Genomic DNA, 18,751 nt, shown 5'->3' with positions numbered 1-18,751 from the left:
TCAATGAATTAACACTAAACAAAAATCAAGCCTAACTCAAGTACATGCATCTTATTGTAAGAACCAGTTTTAGTATTTCATGAACAGATATTTCTTTGCACTTGAAACGGTGACTAGTGCCATATCAGTTATGCTATCATTAGCCTAACTGCAGCGTAACTGCAATCAGCAGGATGTCAGCTTGCTTCCAAAAACCGCCATGTTAAGTATTCAGTACCTTTTACACTCAGTAAAAAGCCAGATTAACAGTGCCATGCAAATCTGTGTTCCATGGAGCCTAAAGTCCCTGATGATTTTGCATAAAAAAACTGAATTTTCTTTTCATGCACGCTTCTTACAATCAATTCAGATTATTTTTAATCTGGAGCTCCACAAAAATTGGCTTCATTTTCAGTTCTGAAGAAAGGAGGGGTTTTACAATTCCTGTACCCTCAACTACATAGCTGAAAACAAACTATGATAATATACTACCCTATTATTTAACGTGAGTTTAAAAGGCTAATATGATACTGTTATTAAATTTCACATTACTTGTGGGGTTAGGTAAGGACATAATCAAGACTCAAATCCCTGCATATATGGGGTCTTGGCACCTAGGAGACACATTCTAGATGCCAAAAGAAGTGACTCTCTTAAATACCCTGTCTTCCTTAGTTAGCTTCAAAGTAAATCACATGTATATAGCTAAAAAGCTTACCTGTAGGACTGCTTAGAACATTAACAGCTACATTACCCTAAAAACAAAAAGCCTTCCCTCCCACCTCTGTAGCCTGTTCCTCTGAGCCCTGACCCCCAATTCGCACTGCACCCTTATCATCGATATGAGTTTCCCCCATCCCTACCCAGCAGCTTCATGAGAAAAACATTCTCTCCCCACGCCTGCTATGAACATGTGCATCAAGCTTCAAGTTTCCTGGGTCTCGTGAAAGCACAGTAATAGATGTAGAGGTCCGGGGTATGTTTCTATTCCCCACAAAGCTGACTTCAGTCTCAGCAACTTCCCATAAACTTGATCTGCACTGATCACAATCTTCCTTCTTCCTTTCAGGATGCCGAAGAGCCAAGAGACTCCCAAAGGGGACACCAACCCAAAAGCTGCCTGGGTCTCACCTATGCTCCTCTCTCCCTCTAGATTATACCTTCCTTGAAGACAAAGTCTGTGTCTTTTTTTTTTTTAAAGGTTTTATTTATTTATTTGTCAGAGAGAGAGAGAGCGCACAAGCAGGGGGAGCGGCAGGCAGAGGGAGAAGCAGGCTGCCCGCTCAGCAAGGAGCCTGACGCGGAACTCGATCCCAGGACCCTGGGATCATGACGTGAGCTGAAAGGCAGATGCTTAACCGACTGCGCCACCCAGGCGCCCCAAAGTCTGTGTTTTAATCAAAGGTTTATCCTTTAGTGTTTATTGAATAAATGAGCAACCGATAATAACTGGGGACCTACTGAACAGTGAAGCACAAGAGCTTAAAGAATGTGTAGTAACAGTGCATTTTTGTCTGCTAATGTCATCATTACAAACTCAAAAATGGCTCAAGATCTGCTAAGATCCTGAGTAAAAGATAAACAAAAGGACAGTGAATCCTCAGGAGGCTCTAGGGCAAGATGCCCTAGCCTGATAATATGGAAGATCAGAAGGAAGCCTGGTGCAGAAAAGACTGGGCTCCATCAGGCCCCTGCCCCTTCCTTCCCAAAGGTCACTGCTGATGGAAATGAGCTCCAGGGCTGCACCAGGCCAAGCGCCAAACCTAAGGATTTGGTCAGAAACAAGCAGCTTAAATCCACTCTGGGCTGGTTAGTGCCTCCCCTACTGTACAGGTGACACAACGCAGGCCCTAGGCCAGGACACAAAGGAGTGTCACAGGCAGAGAACCCAGTTCTCCAGACAAGAAGTATAATGCTCACTGGAATATGCTGGGAAGTTATGGAGTAGGGCTGGTTTGAAGCTTCTTTCCAAGTGTCCGTCCAAGACGCCAAGAGTCCATATTGTAAACGACAGAAGCTGAGCTTCTTTTTACAATTTCTAACAACTGTAGCCATGGAAAAAGACATCTGTAATTCTCTCAAATTCCAGGAGCTATTCTGAAATTCCCTTCCTCAGATGGAGCTCCCCATAATGTCCACCAAAGGAGCCTATCCTCACCCTGCAACCTGTGGGATATCCAGAGCCCACAATCTTCATTCCTCCTCTCCAGCTTGGAAGCTCCAGACCATGACATGTGATTTATAAAATGTGACTGTCCTTAGTTCAAGAAACCGTCATCTGCTACTGGCCATCCCGCTTCTCTCACACCACCTCTTAGGACGTTATGGAAATCTCAACACCAATGTGTTTACTAAAGTCTGCCTGATATATTAACTAACACTGTGTCACCAATCTTTGCCCCTCTCAATTTTAAGTGGTTTTAAGTTTTATGTTCCTTTAAAAACTTGATACACTGGGGCGCCTGGGTGGCTCAAGACGGTTAAGCGTCTGCCTTTGGCTCGGGTCATGATCCCAGAGTCCTGGGATGGAGTCCCACATCGGGAGGCCCTGCTCAGCAGGGAGCCTGCTTCTCCCTCTCCCTCTGCCTGCCGCTCCCCCTGCTTGTACACACTCTCTCTCTCTCTCTAATAAAAATTTAAAAAAATCTTTAAAAAAAATAAAAATAAAAACTTGATACATTAATTGGTTCTTCACAAAATCACCTCCAAAGAAGACAGTAAAGCACACACATTCTTCAGTTTCAAAAAAAAAAAAAATCATATAACAGCAGTTATAACTGATCTTCTAGAAAAAAAATAATATTCTCTCAGAAGTTTTTCTTAAAAGAATAAAGAAAATTAATATGGCTAAATGAACATATTAAAAGCCTGGGAAGAAAAAAAGTTAACCTAAAAGATTAAATACCCTGCAAATTCTATCTAGTATAATAGTTTATAAATGAGTCTAATAACTATAAATATTATGGCACCTCTGCTATCCCCATAGGAACTCTGCTTTCTACTTAAGGAAACAGCAATATATTAGACTGACAGATTAAATAAATTCACTGAACAATTTCAGAAATGTACCGTGTTCTGTAATAATACAATTTGAACCAAACTGCCATTTATAGCTTAATATTTATTTTAGCTAAGGCAATGCAGCCTGAAAGGCAAAATGACCTAGATTAACAGAGCTTATTCTACAGTAAAGAATTTTAGGTTAATAGGCCCGGGAAAGGTTTTTCTCAAGCCACATAATTATTTTAACCAAAGTATACATAAAACCATGATTTTTCCATCCCTTAAATAACATTATTTTACTAAATTAATTCTTAATTCCTCAATAAGTTTCTACTGAGATCTTTTTTAGATTAATCTTATAATTCTTGCTTTTTAATTCCTTCTCTCTTTCCTCCTCACTCCTTAAACAGAAATGCAGAACTCCATTCCTGGCTTGTAGAAAAACGAATGTCAATTTTACCTACCAACTGGCCTAATGAAATATAGAAGCAGGAGATCCATGGTGCAAATGGATGTATCATATTCTGATATTATCTGATTACTGCGGTCTGTGAAGATACTCAATGAAATGCCAAGTGTAAACAGAATAAACTCAATTATTTCCTGTGGTCAGTGGAAAGTACATTGGGCCAGGAGTCAGTAAACTCAATTTTGTTCTTGTCTATAATACTAACTAGTTGAATGATCACAGACAAATCAATTAACCATGGTAGATCTTAATCTTCTTCATCTGTAAAATTAGGAAGCTGCACCAAATAACCCTTAGGTTAACTTTCACCTCCAAAACAGTATGATTTCGTTTCCACGTCACAAATTTCTATCAACCCAGAGAATTTATGGTACTTTCCATAAAGGTGTTTAATGATTCAAGTTAACAATTTAAAAGTTTCCAAGAAACTCTGGGTGCCTGGCTAGCTCAGTCAGTGGAACATGCAACTCTTGATCTTGAGGTCATGAGTTCAAGTTCCACATTGGGCATAGAGATTACTTAAAAAATAATTTTAATTTTTTAAAAAAAGTTTCCAAGAAACTCAAATTTTAAAATTACACTATTTAGACAATCCCTGCCACCTTTTCAGGAAAAACTGCTAAGTATTAGCCAGATGACCTTGAGTGAGTCATCTGATTTCCCGGTCTTCAGTTTCCTCAACAGAAAAAAAAAAAAAAAAAAAAACAGAAATAAAAATATATCCCTGTCTCACTGGATTTTCCAAAGGCTCAAGCAAGGCAGTTTTTTCAAAGAATTTTATAAAACTGTCAAATGCAAGTTTCACTATTTCACATGGGCCTCCTTCTATGAGCATTTAATGCAGAGATCTTACACTGATCGACAATATTTTTGCTACCAAGATGCACATGTATGCCTCACCGGGAGCACATTTTACATCAAGATGCACACTTGCAGAAGCACTAAGATACACACGTACAGTTTTCAGTGTCCTAATTTGAATGTCTTCTATGCAACACCAAAATTTTACTCCTATAGTCACTATTTTATTTTTCTTGATAAGATTATTACTATTCACTTATGAAAGTACAACAATTAGGAAATAGAATATATAAAGAAAAATCATAGGCCTACCTTTCCATGTATTTCCTTCCAACATTTTTCTTACACACAGGCTTTTTCTTATACAGTTGTGATCATACACATTTCCACATCTTACTTCTTTTTCACCCAACTCTAATTTTTCCATGTTACAAATTCTCCCGAAGTGGCACTTTTTTAAGGGTTATACGATATTCTTTCAGGATGCCCTCGTAAGTAACAAAAGCTTGTACTTACTGGGTATTTACTATGCGCCAAGCCGTAGTCTAAGTGCTTTATATGCATGTGCTCACTTAATCATCACAGAGATCTACAAGATAAGTGCTACTATAATGTCCATTCTCAGGGTGAAAACTTCTCAGCAGAGCTCCAGACTAAAAATGTCCCGGAACCCAAGTTCTTATCCATAATATACCATTGCCATCCCTAGAAAGAATAATACCCCTATCACCAGAAGCTTGGGTATACCACCATCTTTTCTTATGTTCTAGAATTCAGGAACTAAAGATCTGATATTTAACATATTCCTGAAACAAAAGAGAATGATTTATTATAGCATCTATAAGATCATAAAACTTTTTCATGAACAAAATACTGCTTATACTTTTTTCAAAGTGAATCATTTTGTATATACTGTTTATAATCTCTTTTTTAACTTAGCACAGTAAATATCTTTCCATAGAACATTACTATACCCACACAACAGAACATGTATTTTCTGTTAAGACAAAATGTATGAACGGGCAGCTGGGTGGCACAGTTGGTTAAGTGTCTCACTCTTGGTTTCAGCTCAGGTCATGATTTCAAGGTCCTGGGATCAAGTCCAGAATAGGGCTCCATGCTCAGCAGGGAGTCTGCCTGAGATTCTTTCCCTCTGCCCCTCCCCCTACTTTCTTTCTCTCTCTCAAATAAATAAATCTTTAAAAAAAAAATGTATGGGGCGCCTTGGGTGGCTCAGTTGGTTAAGCAACTGCCTTCGGCTCAGCTCATGATCCCAGGGTTCTGGGATCGAGCCCCGCCTCCGGCTCCCTGCTCGGCGGGAAGCCTGCTTCTCCCTCTCCCACTCCCCCTGCTTGTGTTCCCTCCCTCGCCGTCTCTCTCTCTGTCAAATAAATAAATAAAATCTTTTAAAAAAAAGTATGAAAATAGAGCATGTGAATCTCAAACTAAGAACATAAAAGTTTCAGAATAAACTTAAGAATAAAGAGGTCAGTGGAGACCCTAGGCAGTTCATAGATACCTGCTTCTAGATTTACTTTCAGAGGATCTAGTTAGCATTCAATAAATGTTAATCTATAATAAATAAATGGAATAAATAAATGGGCATGTTTCCAACACAAGCACGGACCCAGCCAGCCTCCTGAAGTAGACACACCCAAGCACGATCTTAATTGTATTTATCCCTGCCAAATTCAAAGAAAGGGGGCCAGGAGATTCAAACACACCATTTGGCATTAGAGAGTTCTGATCAGATAGTAGGTCTCCTTGCTATCTATTCACTGATAAGGACTCCCAGAGCCCTAGAGAAGAAGTGACAGAGATAAACAACTTCACCACCCATGTACTTCTTGATGGTTTGCACAACTCACAATTCAATTGAATGGAATGCACTTCCAGTGGTTTCTATTGTTTGTATTTTTGTTTTATTTCATTTTGTTTTCAGAGGAGTTAGTTACTAAATACCTAACACAAGAATTAGGCCAGTGTGTCATTTTACACCCAGAAGCTCTAAAGAGTTGGTGAAAACAAATGGTCCTAAAAAAGGAGATGAATCTTACTTGAGCCAAAATGTGTGGCTGCTTTCAAAAACTATGCAAAGATCATACAGATTTACTGACAACCTGACCAGCTTTTGCTAAACTAAAACAAACACAGGGCCAGCCCCAAGGTGATACATTCTGCCCTGCGAGAATATCACCAAATTATCAGGTGGCAATGAGAAATTAATGACATAATGGAATTGAGGGTTAGGAAAACTAATCGGGCAGAGGGAGCTGGGCTAGAATGAAGTAAACAGAAACGGGTACAAGGGAGAGAAATTCAGAGCAATGGGGAATCAAAAAAGGATGAAAAACTGAAACCGTAAGATGTAGTCTTCAGGAGTCATTCATTCACCCATAAAATATTCATCAAACTACTGCTATATGCCAAGCACTGGAGAAACAGTGGTGAACAAACAGTTCGGCGAGGGAAACAGACATTAAATAAATGTACACACAAATAAAGATATAAATTGTGCTAAGCAAAACAGAGGAAAAGAACAGGCAGGGCCTGTTTCAGTTTGGGTGGATAGGCAAGGCCTCTATGAGGCAAGGGCATGTAAGTACAGTTCCAAAGACCTAAGGGAGTGGTCTGGCAGATGAGGAAGGAGGCAAGAGGTGATGATTATCCCAGGCAGAGGTAAGAGCTTCTGCCAACGTCCTGGGGAACAAGAGAGCCTGGCATCCAGAGAACGTTAAAGCCTGGCCCGTGAGCAACAGCAGAGTGGTGCATGACAAGGAGAGCACCTTACAGTCCAAGGGAAGAAGTTCCTATTCCAAGGGCAGTGGAAACAATGGTAGGTTAAGTTTTCAGAATAAAAGCCTTAAGGATAGGGTAAGAAAGGCAGCAAAGAGACCAGACAGGAGGGACTGTGGCAGGGACCAACATAAGGGCAGGAGACAGAGGGAAGGGGATGACAGGTTTGTAGTCATGAGTGCAGCTCACGGCTCACCAAAGATTTTAGCTCTCCTTCCAGGCATGGAGATAAGCCTGTACTTCTCTGCCCTTGGAGCTAGGTGTGGCCTTTAGTCAGTGGAATGGAAGCAAACGTGACTGGGTGGAAGCGTAAGTCCCCACACTCCTGCCCCCCACAAGGACACACCACAATCAAGATGGTGGCTGTCCCATCAACCCAGGTCCCAGGATATGGATAACAGGACCCCAGCCATCCTCCACAGAGAGCCAGCGTTGGGAGGACATAAACCTTTCTGAGCCACTGAGGTTTTGGGAGTCATCAGCCCACAATGACTGAAGCAGAAATAGAACATAATGGATGCAGTGATGACGGAATGAGGAAAGCAAAAGGAGACCAGAAGAGACGAAGGAGGAATGAGAGACTTCAAAGCTGGTGGCCATGGCAATGATGCCTACTGCTGAAGAAAACACAAAAAGGATGGCTAGTTTGAGATGAAGAGTGGCAACTTATGTTTCATAGCTGATGAACACTGAGGGACTGGCAGGCCAGCCGAGTGCACATGGTGAGGCAGGTTAGTGGACAGGCAGGTCTAGGCTGGGGAAACTGAGGTAAATATTCAGAAATCACAGTGAAGGTGCAGCACTCCCTTCAGAGTGAAGGGGAGAGATTAAATTCCACAAGCCAGTGGTGGAGAAAGGACCCTTCAGGAACGCCCCTGGGTGGTGAGGTAGCAAGGGGACAGAGTGAAGACTGGAGCATGGAGGAGAAGCAGAGAAAGGGAAGGCAGGGGGGCTGACTGGCATGAAATGCTACAGACCAACAAGCTGAAGGGGTGAGGACTGAGAGGCCACCCCACACCAAGGACAGAAGTCAGGCTGCAGGGGCACAATCCAAGATCACACAGTGGTTACCAGCAAAGAGGTACCAGAACCCAAACAGCAACGCCCAGGCTTCTGAACTTAACCACAAGCCCCGTGCCTTCTGGCAATGCAATGGAAGAATTTTCTCATCATTACTCTTCTAAAACAAAACATAAGGGCATCATAAATACTCCACATTCCACAATTTATTTAGACTACTGTCAAGACCTTTAGATAGTTTGCAGTTGGTCAGTATTTTACATTTTCTGCCCTGAACGGTCAGCAATTTGACTTCAGACACTGAACCAACGCACATTTCAGGTGAATCCTCAGGAGAAATTCCCACAGTTACAAGCACTGGACCCAAAAATGGGAGCATGTTAAAGTTTTTGACATGTAGCCCAACTGCAAAAGGATTATACCATTCATCATGTCATAAATTCCAGGAGACACAAATCTTATTAAATGCCATGCAAATGGAGTCCTGGAGTTGTGACATGGGTAGTCCTGCAAAAAGGAGTGCAAACAGGTTCACCCATCCTTGCAAATACCTTTTCTATCTTTGCAAATTTGCAAATTTATCAGGCAAAAATGGCATCTTGTTTTAATCAGTGTTTCTTAGTTATTAGCAAGGTTGAACATTTTGGTCTACTCTTTATTGGCTAATTATACTCCTTTCTCTGAGAAATTGCCTATTGTCCTTTCCCATTTTTCCACTGGAGTGTTTTTCTTTTTGTAATTGATTTGTAAGAACTCCCAACAGATCTTTAAAAACTTAATACTGTGACTGAGATATAGATATAGATTAATAGAGTGCTTAGCGTTTCTAAGTTTATTGACTTCTAAATTTATGGTACTACCTGTTACAGAACAGAGGTTTGAGTGTTTCCATAGGAAGGCAATCGGCAGAATGGTGAGGAACACGTGGTCTGAAGCCACAATGCCCAGGTTCAAGACCCAGACCCTCCACTTACAGCTGTGTCATCTTGTGGTGACTTATTGTCCCATGCATGAAGCCCAACACATGTCCTAGGACACAGTAAGTGCTCAATAAATCCTGGATCCAGATATACTTAGTCAAGATAACCAATCTTTTCCTTTATTAACATAATCAGAACCTTACATTTGCTAAAAACTATTAAGTGATTTAAGTACATTCCTCTATTTAATCCTTATTTTAAAAACTCTCTAAGATAATAATATCTAATAATATCAACTCTCAGATGACCAAACTGAGGCTTCGGTGAAGTAACCTACTCCAAGGCCTCAGCTCACCAGTGGTAAAGCCACAGCTCCCTTCCTAAGCCCAGATCAAACTGGTTTTTCCCTTTAATACTTTAAAAATCCCTCTCCACCCTTACATGATTATTCACTCCCACTCCTTTTATTTATTTCACATGTAGCTCTTATATTTAGTTATAATTTATTTTAGTATAAAAGGTGGGCTCCAACACTGGTTTTCTGCAGCAGCATTTACTGAATGGTGTGCACGCCCCATGTTTGACTACTCATCCCATGATAGCCTAAATGTTTACACACTGAGGCCTATTTTGGGGTTTTCTTTTCATGCCACAGACCTTCCTCCCTGTCGCTGGGACTGCATGACACAAACTCATCATATTATTTACCCCCAAGATTACCCTTAGGAGAAGATGTCTCTAAGAAGCATATATTCATAGACTGCTATGAACCTCTTTCCTAAAATAGGTTTCAAAGAGACAAGGAAGGGGCGCCTGGGTGGCTCAGTCAGTTAAGTATCTGACTCTTGAATTTGGCTCAGGTCATGATCTCGGGGTTGTGAGATCAAGCCCCGAGTCGGGCTCCTCACTAGGCGTAGAGCCTGCTGAAGAGTCTCTTCCTCTCTTTCTCTCTTTCTCTCAAAAAAAAAAAAAAAAAAAAGACAAGAAAAAAATTATTTTGTGATGTACCCTCAGCCACTCATTGAAACTGTTCCCAAAATTAACAACTATGCCTCTCAAAACTTCTTTCCCTTCCCCCTAAAACTTATCCGTCTTTGCCCAAGCTGTTCTGCTCCTTCTTGGCTGACCCGGGCATTTTAAGCATTAGTTCAATCTCTCATTCTTTTCTGGGGGAAAAAAAAAAAAAAAGTCCCCCTTATCTCTTCATCTTCCAGGTCCAACCCAGTTCTTCGTAACACTTTCCCAAGTACACCAGTTCTCTGTCATTTCATCTTTCTCTATGCATGGAGCCAGCCATTTGACCCTTTAAATGTTCTCCTTTGTATTGTGACCCACCTTTTTGAAAACTACTAACCTGTCCACCTGTTTAGATCATAAACCCTCAAGGCAAAGGCTTGCTCATCCTCGGCACCCAGCAAAGAGTCCTAGCACAGAGAAGGCCCTCAATCCATGTGGATAAAGATTTCACAATTCCTTCCCTCCCTTTTCAAATTCAAGGCATTACTAATGCCCTCCTGTCTCCTAATATTCAAATGGACTAGAAACCAAAGAAACAGAACCTGTTATTGATTATCTACTTGGAGATGGGCCTCCACCCCACTTCCTGTGTTTTGGGACATTTCTGTTTGTTGGGCCTCCACCAGAGGGTGGAGAAAGACAGTGAGGTGATGCTCAGGCCAGCTCAGCTCTCGATTTACTAACATACCTGATTTAAAATTACAGCCAAAATGAGGTTTTACCTTACCCGAGGATTTCAAAGAACACCACCACTCAGGTCTCAGTCTCACATTACCTCAGATAATACCGGAACCTTGAATTGCCTGACCTAGGAGGGTGAGGAAGGCCCCAAGCATGTACTCCAGGAGAATATCATCCCATACCTTCTGTCCATTCCCCTCCAGTAACACAAAGGGAAATTGAGCAACCCAACTCGGTTTCATTTCATTTCATAATGCTGGATGTCCAAGGAACAGGGAAGGAGACTTTGAAGCTGAACATACTAAGAGAAGATCAGTAAGGAAGTTGGAAGCCAGGTGACTTAGGCAGCAATACCCAAGTGCATATAACTGGCAAACCCATGCAAAGGCCTGTGTCATAATATTTACACAAATCTTTTAGAGAAGGGATATTTTTAGGCCTTGGGTGGCATACTCTGTTAGATCTAGGCCATTATGATGCTATCCTTAATAAATCTGAAAGACCCAAGGTAAAATGCTTTGGGAGCTCCAAAAGCAATCACAACTCTACCCTGCTCAGGGAAGTTTTTCTTCTGAGCTTGCATATATTTTGAATGTGCTGCCCTCCTGACTATTCTAAATCATGGAAAGCTAATTCTGGAAATGTGGAGATTCTTCCTTCATTACCCCAAATCACAAATATCCTTTCCTACAGTCAAGAATATTAGTAGCAGTATCTTTACTACTCATAAAAGCATCTTAGAATTCAAGCATGCTGATAAGGAAAGGGACTCTAGGAACAATCTAGTAGAGCCCCTCATTTAATATAATAGAGGCCTGGGGTGCCAGGGTGGCTCAGTCGGTTAAGCATCTGACTCTTGATTTCGACTCAGGTCATGATCTCAGGATCGTGACATCAAGCCCCGTGTTAGGCTTCTCCGCGTTCAGTGGGGATTCTGCTTCTCTCTCTCTCTTCCTTCCCTCTGCCCCTCCCCCTATTTGCACACTCTCTAAAATAAATAAATCAATCTTAAATATATATATACATACACACACACACACACACACACACACACACACACACACACACATAATAGAACTTTGAAGTTCAGAGAAGTTAAGCGACAGCCCGGCATGACTTAAGTAGCTGGTAGAATATATGCCAGGCACTGTCAAAGAGCTTTATCTATATTACTCATTTAATCCTCCCAACCAACCCTAAAAAAATAAGTACAGAATTATCTGCATTCCACAGATGAGGAAACCGAGGCACAGCAAGGCTAAGCTATGTGCCTAAGACTGCCCAGTGGGCAAGGGGCAGAGCTTGACTTAGAATCCACGTGCTCTGATTCCAGAGCCCCTGGTCTAAACCACTAAACCTCTGGGATTGAAACCCAGGACTCCTGACCTCAGAGAGGGTCCTCTCTATTACAAATAATTCACCAAAGTGCAAACCACATTCAAAAGGTTCCGCAAACCTTGTTTAATTTCTGATTAGGACAAACTACCTATCAAAGATGTTTTTTTTTTAAAGATTTTATTTATTTATTCATGAGAGGCAGAGAGAGAGAGAGAAGCAGAGGGAGAAGCAGACTCCCCGCCGAGCAGGGAGCCCCACGCGGGACTCGATCCCAGGACCCCGGGATCACGACCTGAGCCGAAGACAGATGCTTAACCGACTGAGCCACCCAGGCGCCCTATCAAAGATGTTTTTTAAGCAATCTGGGAAACCTGAAGAGTATTATCCATAGATTATTTGTTAATTTTATCGTAATGCCATTATACTTCTGTACAAAATATCCATATTTCTAACACACACTAGGTATATGGAGCGAAAGAACAAGAGGCCTGGAATTCACAATCTCTTTCTCTCTCTCTCACACACACACACACGGGACACTTAAAACAAAGTTGGGTAAAATCTTGATAATTATTGAATCTGTGTGATGGATTATGAGGGCTCATTATACTATTCTCTCCACTTTTTTGTATGTTTATTTTCAAGCTCTTCAAATTAATACAAAATCATTTTTAAAGGCCCACAAACCTGAGCCTATGAAAAATGAAGCTATCGGGCGCCTGGGTGGCTCCGTCGGTTAAGCGACCACCTTCGGCTCAGGTCATGATCCTGGAGTCCTGGGATCGAGTCCCGCATCGGGCTCCCCGCTCAGCGGGGAGTCTGCTTCTCCCTCTGACCCTCTTCCCTCTCGTGCTCTCTATCTCTCATTCTCTCTCTCTCTCTCAAATAAATAAATAAAATCTTTTAAAAAAAGAAAGAAAAATGAAGCTACCAAACAATGAAAAATTTATGAGCGTGTCTCACTTTTAAAGCTTAAGTGGCAACCTTTATTACCCACTGAACTATTTAATTTTGTTGTTTCTGATCTCACTACCAGCCACTCACCAATGCTAGAAGCATGGCAAGAGCCAGTTAAATCCACACCCTATTCATTTTTAATTTTAGTCCATCTGCAAAACTGCTTTATCGGTCAGGTAGTTAAGAATATTTACTGAGTGTTTACTATGAGGTAGGCATTGTATAGCGCTCATCCAAGTCGTCAAAGACAGAGCAGAGCAATACTTCCATCCAAACATGGATCAGTAGACCAATGGGATTCCAAACCCTGGCTTGGTTGCTATTCAGCCTCCTGCAAGGATCAGGGGGACCTTCCTATATCCTCCTAGAATAAAGCCAAACCAGAACTTATGTGGCAGGTGCACCTGCTGTGGCTTCCTGATGGACACTGGGGAGCAGCAAGAAGAAGCAGGTGGTGGCAGAGTACCTGGCAGGAGGTGGAGGGAGTGAGGCTTATGGGTAATTTTTAGTATATGTATGCTATCTCTAATTCCATCTTCTGCAACGCAGAACCATTGCAACGCACTTCCCACTCAGCCAGGGAGCCCCTCAAACGCCCCAGTGATGACACCTGCTTTCCTACAATTTTTTTGTTTGTTTGTTTCATCAGACAGTGACCACTGATAGACAACACTAAGAGCTGAGACACCAGCCAGGCATCTGACTGTTCATGGGGAGGGTGTCTAAGGAAAACAGATGTACTATTAAAGTGTCATGCGGTAACACGGAAACGTGTCATACATGGGAATGGACACTACCAGGTCACTATCAGTAGGCCACCCTCCAATAGGAAGGGCAGGTACTCAAAGAATATTGCACATTACAGCTGTTGCACTGTTGGGCCTATTTTGGAACTTCTGTGCTCAACCTAATGGTCATTAAACCAATACCTCCTCTTCAGTTCAGGTCTGCCAGAACTTTGGAAATCATGGCATAGTCATGTAAGTCATGAAAGTAAGTTTTACTTACTCTTCTTTTGCCTCAAATCCCTGATGAGGAAAGCAGCCCCCAATTAAAAGAACTAAATTTCAGGTGAGAACAGAAAAAATGCCAGAGATGTTGCAGGCTTTATCCTTAACAGACGCACAATGGCAAAAGTCAAGAAGATGCAGGGAGTCCTCCCTTAGGCTAAAGGAAGTCAGTTTGGGTTTTGGAGGAGAAGCCAGGTTCTAGTCTATTCCCGACTCTGCTCTACTCTTACCATCAACTGATCAAGTTCAAGAGAAAAGAAAAAATAAAATCCCTGTTTATTACTGGCGGACTGATTGGAGTTTGAGGAATCTGGGGTGAGTTGGCAGAGCTGTCAACTGAGAGAAAAATCAAACTAAGCAAGCTGGATATGGAAATCAGCAAAGCTTCATCTCCAATCTCCACAAACATCATTCAGGTCATCCTGTGTCTGCTCAGGAAGGGCATCTATCTGCCACCAGAAAGATGTGCCGGCTCCTGTGTTAAGTGCCCCCTCACTCAACGGGACGATACCCCACACACAGCACCACAGAGCACAGAGAATCACTTCCAAGGCCCATCTTCTTGCACCGTTCCCACAAATACCACAAATCACCCGCCCACAAACAAGCCCCTTTCCAGAAAACAAATGTCAACAACAATGCCAAGGAGAAGCTAAAAGTTTCCAGCTGCCTGGGAGAACATGCTGCCGTCAAAAGTCCACTCCTCTCCCGCACCTTCCAAGTGACCTGGGTGTACTGTGTTCCCAAATATAGCAGGACCAGCCCCGGCTATGGAAAAGTCGATTTAAAACTTCATCTTCCTACACCCAGGGGCCCATTCTTAAAGATGTTCTGCTACGACCACATTAATCTTGGGACTGCTTGCTTCACTTGCTTCAAATCCCCAAACTTCGTAGTAATTTGCACAAATGCTGAAATTACCAAGGGTTGCTATCACGCCCCCTAACCCTCCGAAAGAGGAGGCCAAACCTCAGGAAGCCAGTTTAAGGGGAGGGGGCGGGACCGCTTCCCTTCTGGAGCTCAGCCCATCCAAAGGGTGCGCAGGGCCACCTCTTACCCTGGGTTACCGACTGGAAAAAGCAGCCCCCAACTCCACTCCGGTGCAGCTCTCCAGGCCACAGGTGCCAAGACCCTCCAGAATACCGGAAGGGCAGGGGACTGCGGGAGGAATGGGGGCAAAGGAGTGTAAAGCCCCAACTGGCAGAGGAAGGTAAACTGGTGGCGGGGGGGGAGGAGAGGGTAGTTGAGGGAGATGACTATCTCACTTCCAGGAAATTTCCCAGGAGGGAGGGGGCAACAGTGGGGAGAGGACCCCCAGACTCGGGGTAGGGATATGGAAGTTGCTGCCCTCCAGGATCTTCCCTTCTCTCCTGTCCCGCAGCCACCACCTCTTCATCCTGCACACCCAGCAGAGTCGTGCAGCCCGGCCTGGGCCCGATCGACTTAGAGGAGCGTAGAGGAGGTGGCCGCCCGCCCGCCTGCCTCCCACCGTCCGTCGTCCGGCACTCACCAGAAGCACCGAGCCGCGCACCACCTCCGACACGCTCTGCCGCAGCTCGGCCGCCGTGCCCGGCTTACTCAGCGCCCGCGTGAACTTCCGAGTCTCCGCCGAGGCAGGGGGCAGCGGCGGCTGCGACATCCTCGCCGTCACTGCCGCCGCGGCGCCTGCTCCCGCGGTCCGGCCCCGCCGCGCCACCGCCAGGTGCGCCCTGGGCGCCCGGCCTGGCCCGCCCGCAGCTCCCGGCGCCGCCGCCCGCCCGCCCGCTGCCCCTGCCGCCCCTGCCGCCCGCCGCTCGTGCTAGCGGCGCAACCCCGGCCGCGCCCTCCGCACCGTGTCACGCCCCGAGGCGCCCCCCGAGGCGTCCGCGGTCCCCAGCACTCAGGGCAGCACCCGGGCTCGCTAGGGGCGACCGAGAGTGTGGCGGCGGCGGCTCCCCCATGCCACCAGCCTCCCTCGGCAGCCGCTCGCCGGGCCGCCTCCTCGGGGCGGGGTGTCCGGCGCGGCGCGGGGCGGGGCGGGCGGAGGAGGGGCCGGCGCGGCGGGACGGCGGGCGCGGCAGGTCGGCCCGGCCCGCGCTGCTGGGCGCCTGAGCGAGGTGGCGGGACGCGGGCTACCGGACAGGTGGGGGCGCCTCCGCTCCGACCCCACTGCTTCCCGGGGCCGCAAGTCCGAAGGCCCGGGGTGAGGGTCGCGCCCGCCGCCGACAGGGCGCACAGTTCGGGGCTGGAGCGGGACCAAGTCCCCGAAACCGGCGCCTGTACAGTGGGACCCCACGGCCAGCGGCAGGGAGCGGGCTCGGCGGCACCACGCCCCCCGTGCGCCCGGGGCCTCTGAGGTTTCGGGAAGGTGGACTTTAGGAGGCACCGAGAGAGCCCAGAGCCGCTGGGAAGAAGCGGCCGTGCGGAGCCGGACGGAACGCCCTGTCTGGGACCCGGCGTGGAGCGCCACACGCACTCGCAGCGGCGCTCCTCGGCCTAAAACCCCCATTCCGCCCCCCGGGGGCGTAGCGCGAACGGTGGGGAGCCGAAGGGAGCCGAAGGGAACGTCCCCGGGCGCGGGGCGGCGCAGGCCGGGACAGTCGCTACGAGGCACGCAGACCCCGGCCCGCAGCGGCGCCCTGCTGCGTCACCTTGGGCGGGATCGAAACTTCTGAGCCTCGCCTACGTCTTCTATAAACTGAGGAAAAACAATAACCTGCACGAGGCCGAAGTGACACCACATGCCTTCCTGCCGCCCCTCCGCGGCCGGGCGGGACCGCAAGGCTCGGGGCCCGGGAGACCCAGAAGCGCCGGCCTGGGAGCCCCACGCAACCCAGGAGCTGGCGGCTGCTAGCGACAGCCACCGATCTGAGGAACTTCCTCACACAGCCTTTCTCACTTTCCCATCCCTGAGGGGTCCCATCGCCCTGTCTCCTCCTGTTCCCCTCTTTTCTGAGGAAACCCTGAGCAGCCTAACTCCGACAGGGCCGGGAAGAGGGCGTACAGCGAGGGGGGAGGAATTTGCGCTGAGCCCCGGGCGCATGCTCAGTCGCTTGGGTTTGGGCGGGTTCCCGGGGCGGGGAGCCCTTCTTAAAGGGGACTCCGCTGATTGGTCGGTCTGCGCAGGCCACGCCCGCCGCCTGCTGATGGACAGCTCCTTACCTGCCTGGTCGGATTCCGCCCCGCGCGGTGGTAGCTTGAAGCCGGCCTTCGCGGGAGTCGCCGCCACCGCTCTAGCCCGAGTTCCCTGAGGCGTCGAAGCCTTCGTCCCCGGAAGGAAGGAGGCCGCCCATTGCGACCAACCCCACCAGAAAGGCAAACACTGACCGAGCTCGGAATCTTAAAGTGGTAGGGGAAACTACCAATCTCGGGCAGAAAGCAAAACACCACGGTTCAGGGCTTCATGGACAGGTCTGGCATATAATAAGACGGGAGGTTAGGCATGCAGTTAGCGCTCCATAGAAGCTTGCTGCGTTGGATTGTTTTCCTAGTAGGTTGGAATGCAGGATGTGGCTCTGAGTGAGCCTGGCAGGCTGGAGAATACACGCAACAAGTCATGTATGATAAAAACAATTCACACTAACCCATTTCCTCCTCTGCGATTTAAGGGACTAGCCTAGACATGTCCCAGTCCTCACCTGTTCCAAGAGTAGAAATGGGTGACCCCCCACGCGGTGAGGCAGATGCAGGTCCCTATCTCCCTGCCCTTCAGGGGAACTTGCCGCTGTTTTGTACGACCATACACATCCCACATTTACACCTCTGGGCCACCCTGGGGTATGTCACTCCCTTCTTACCTAAACTCTTAGATCCTAGTCTGCAAATCCTAAATTAAGATTTCCCTTTGGGATTCGAACTCCCGAAGCAGTCCCAGACAGCGCAAACCTTTACCCCGCTGCGTTACCTTGGCTCTCTAAACCATATCTACTTCCATAGAAGGCAAACAGATTATGTATTTTTTAAATTAAAAACAATAGCAAAAGCATGCAGGTTGTGAGGTTTTCTTTTTTTCTTACCCTTTTTGTTTCGTTTTAAGAAACATAAATTTAAAAAAAAAAAAAGAGCACATATATCCGGGAAGTGAAGGGGTTCCCCAAACCTCCTAATTTCACCCATGTCTCTACCAGTTCTAAATTCCATGCTTGCTTGCCAACTCATTAGATTCTAGAATGGGCAGATTTTCATTTAGGAAGCAGAGGATGATGTGTAAGGTGCTGACACTAGTTACTGACAATGTCTTTTTTATTCATTAGAGAGAGAGAGAGCACAAGCATGGGGGAGCAGCAGAGGGAGAAGGAGAAGCAGTCTCCCCACTGAGCAGAGACTGATACGGGGCTTGATCCCTGGGATCATGACAAGAGCTGAAGGCAGCTGCTTAACTGACTGATCCACCCAGGCGCCCCATTACTAACAACGTCTAATCAAGTGCAAGTTCTTTTTTTTCTTTTAGGATTTTATTTCTGATTAATCTGTGTACCCAACATGGGGCTCAAACCAACAACCCTGAGATCAAGAGTCACATGCTGGGGGTGCCTGGGTGGCTCAGTCAGTTAAATGTCTGCCTTCGGCTCAGGTCATGATCCCAGGCTCCTGGGATCAGCCCGCATGGGGCTCCCTGCTCAGCGGGGAGCCTGCTTCTCCCTCTGCCACTTGTGATTTCTTGCTTGCTCACTCGCGAGCTCTCTCTCAAATGAATAAATAGAATCTTTAAAAAAAAAAAAAAGTCACGTGTTCTATTGACAGAGCCAGCCAGGTGCCCCTCAAGTTCTTATCGTCAAATA

At 45.9% G+C, this 18,751-nt stretch overlaps 1 protein-coding gene across 6 annotated transcripts in view; it reads right to left on the bottom strand.

The window, feature by feature from the left end:
• The window catches only part of DOCK9 (dedicator of cytokinesis 9), a 284,204-nt gene extending 268,449 nt beyond the window's left edge, over positions 1-15,755 (bottom strand). For all 6 annotated transcript variants that reach the window (XM_025874651.2, XM_025874654.2, XM_073894372.1 and 3 more), the window contains exon 1: positions 15,502-15,755. In XM_025874651.2, coding sequence (XP_025730436.1) covers positions 15,502-15,630 — 129 coding nt within the window. In that variant the 5' untranslated portion in view covers positions 15,631-15,755. The remainder of the gene's footprint in view (positions 1-15,501) is intronic.
• Positions 15,756-18,751: the final 2,996 nt, after the last annotated feature.

This window comes from Callorhinus ursinus, unplaced genomic scaffold (assembly GCF_003265705.2).
Source record: "Callorhinus ursinus isolate GAN/ISIS: 27379988/994484 unplaced genomic scaffold, GSC_fseal_2.0 scaffold7, whole genome shotgun sequence".
Classification (NCBI taxonomy): domain Eukaryota; kingdom Metazoa; phylum Chordata; class Mammalia; order Carnivora; family Otariidae; genus Callorhinus; species Callorhinus ursinus.
The sequence above is the reverse complement of the archived record's forward strand: the minus strand, read 5'-3'. Positions and strand labels throughout refer to the sequence as shown.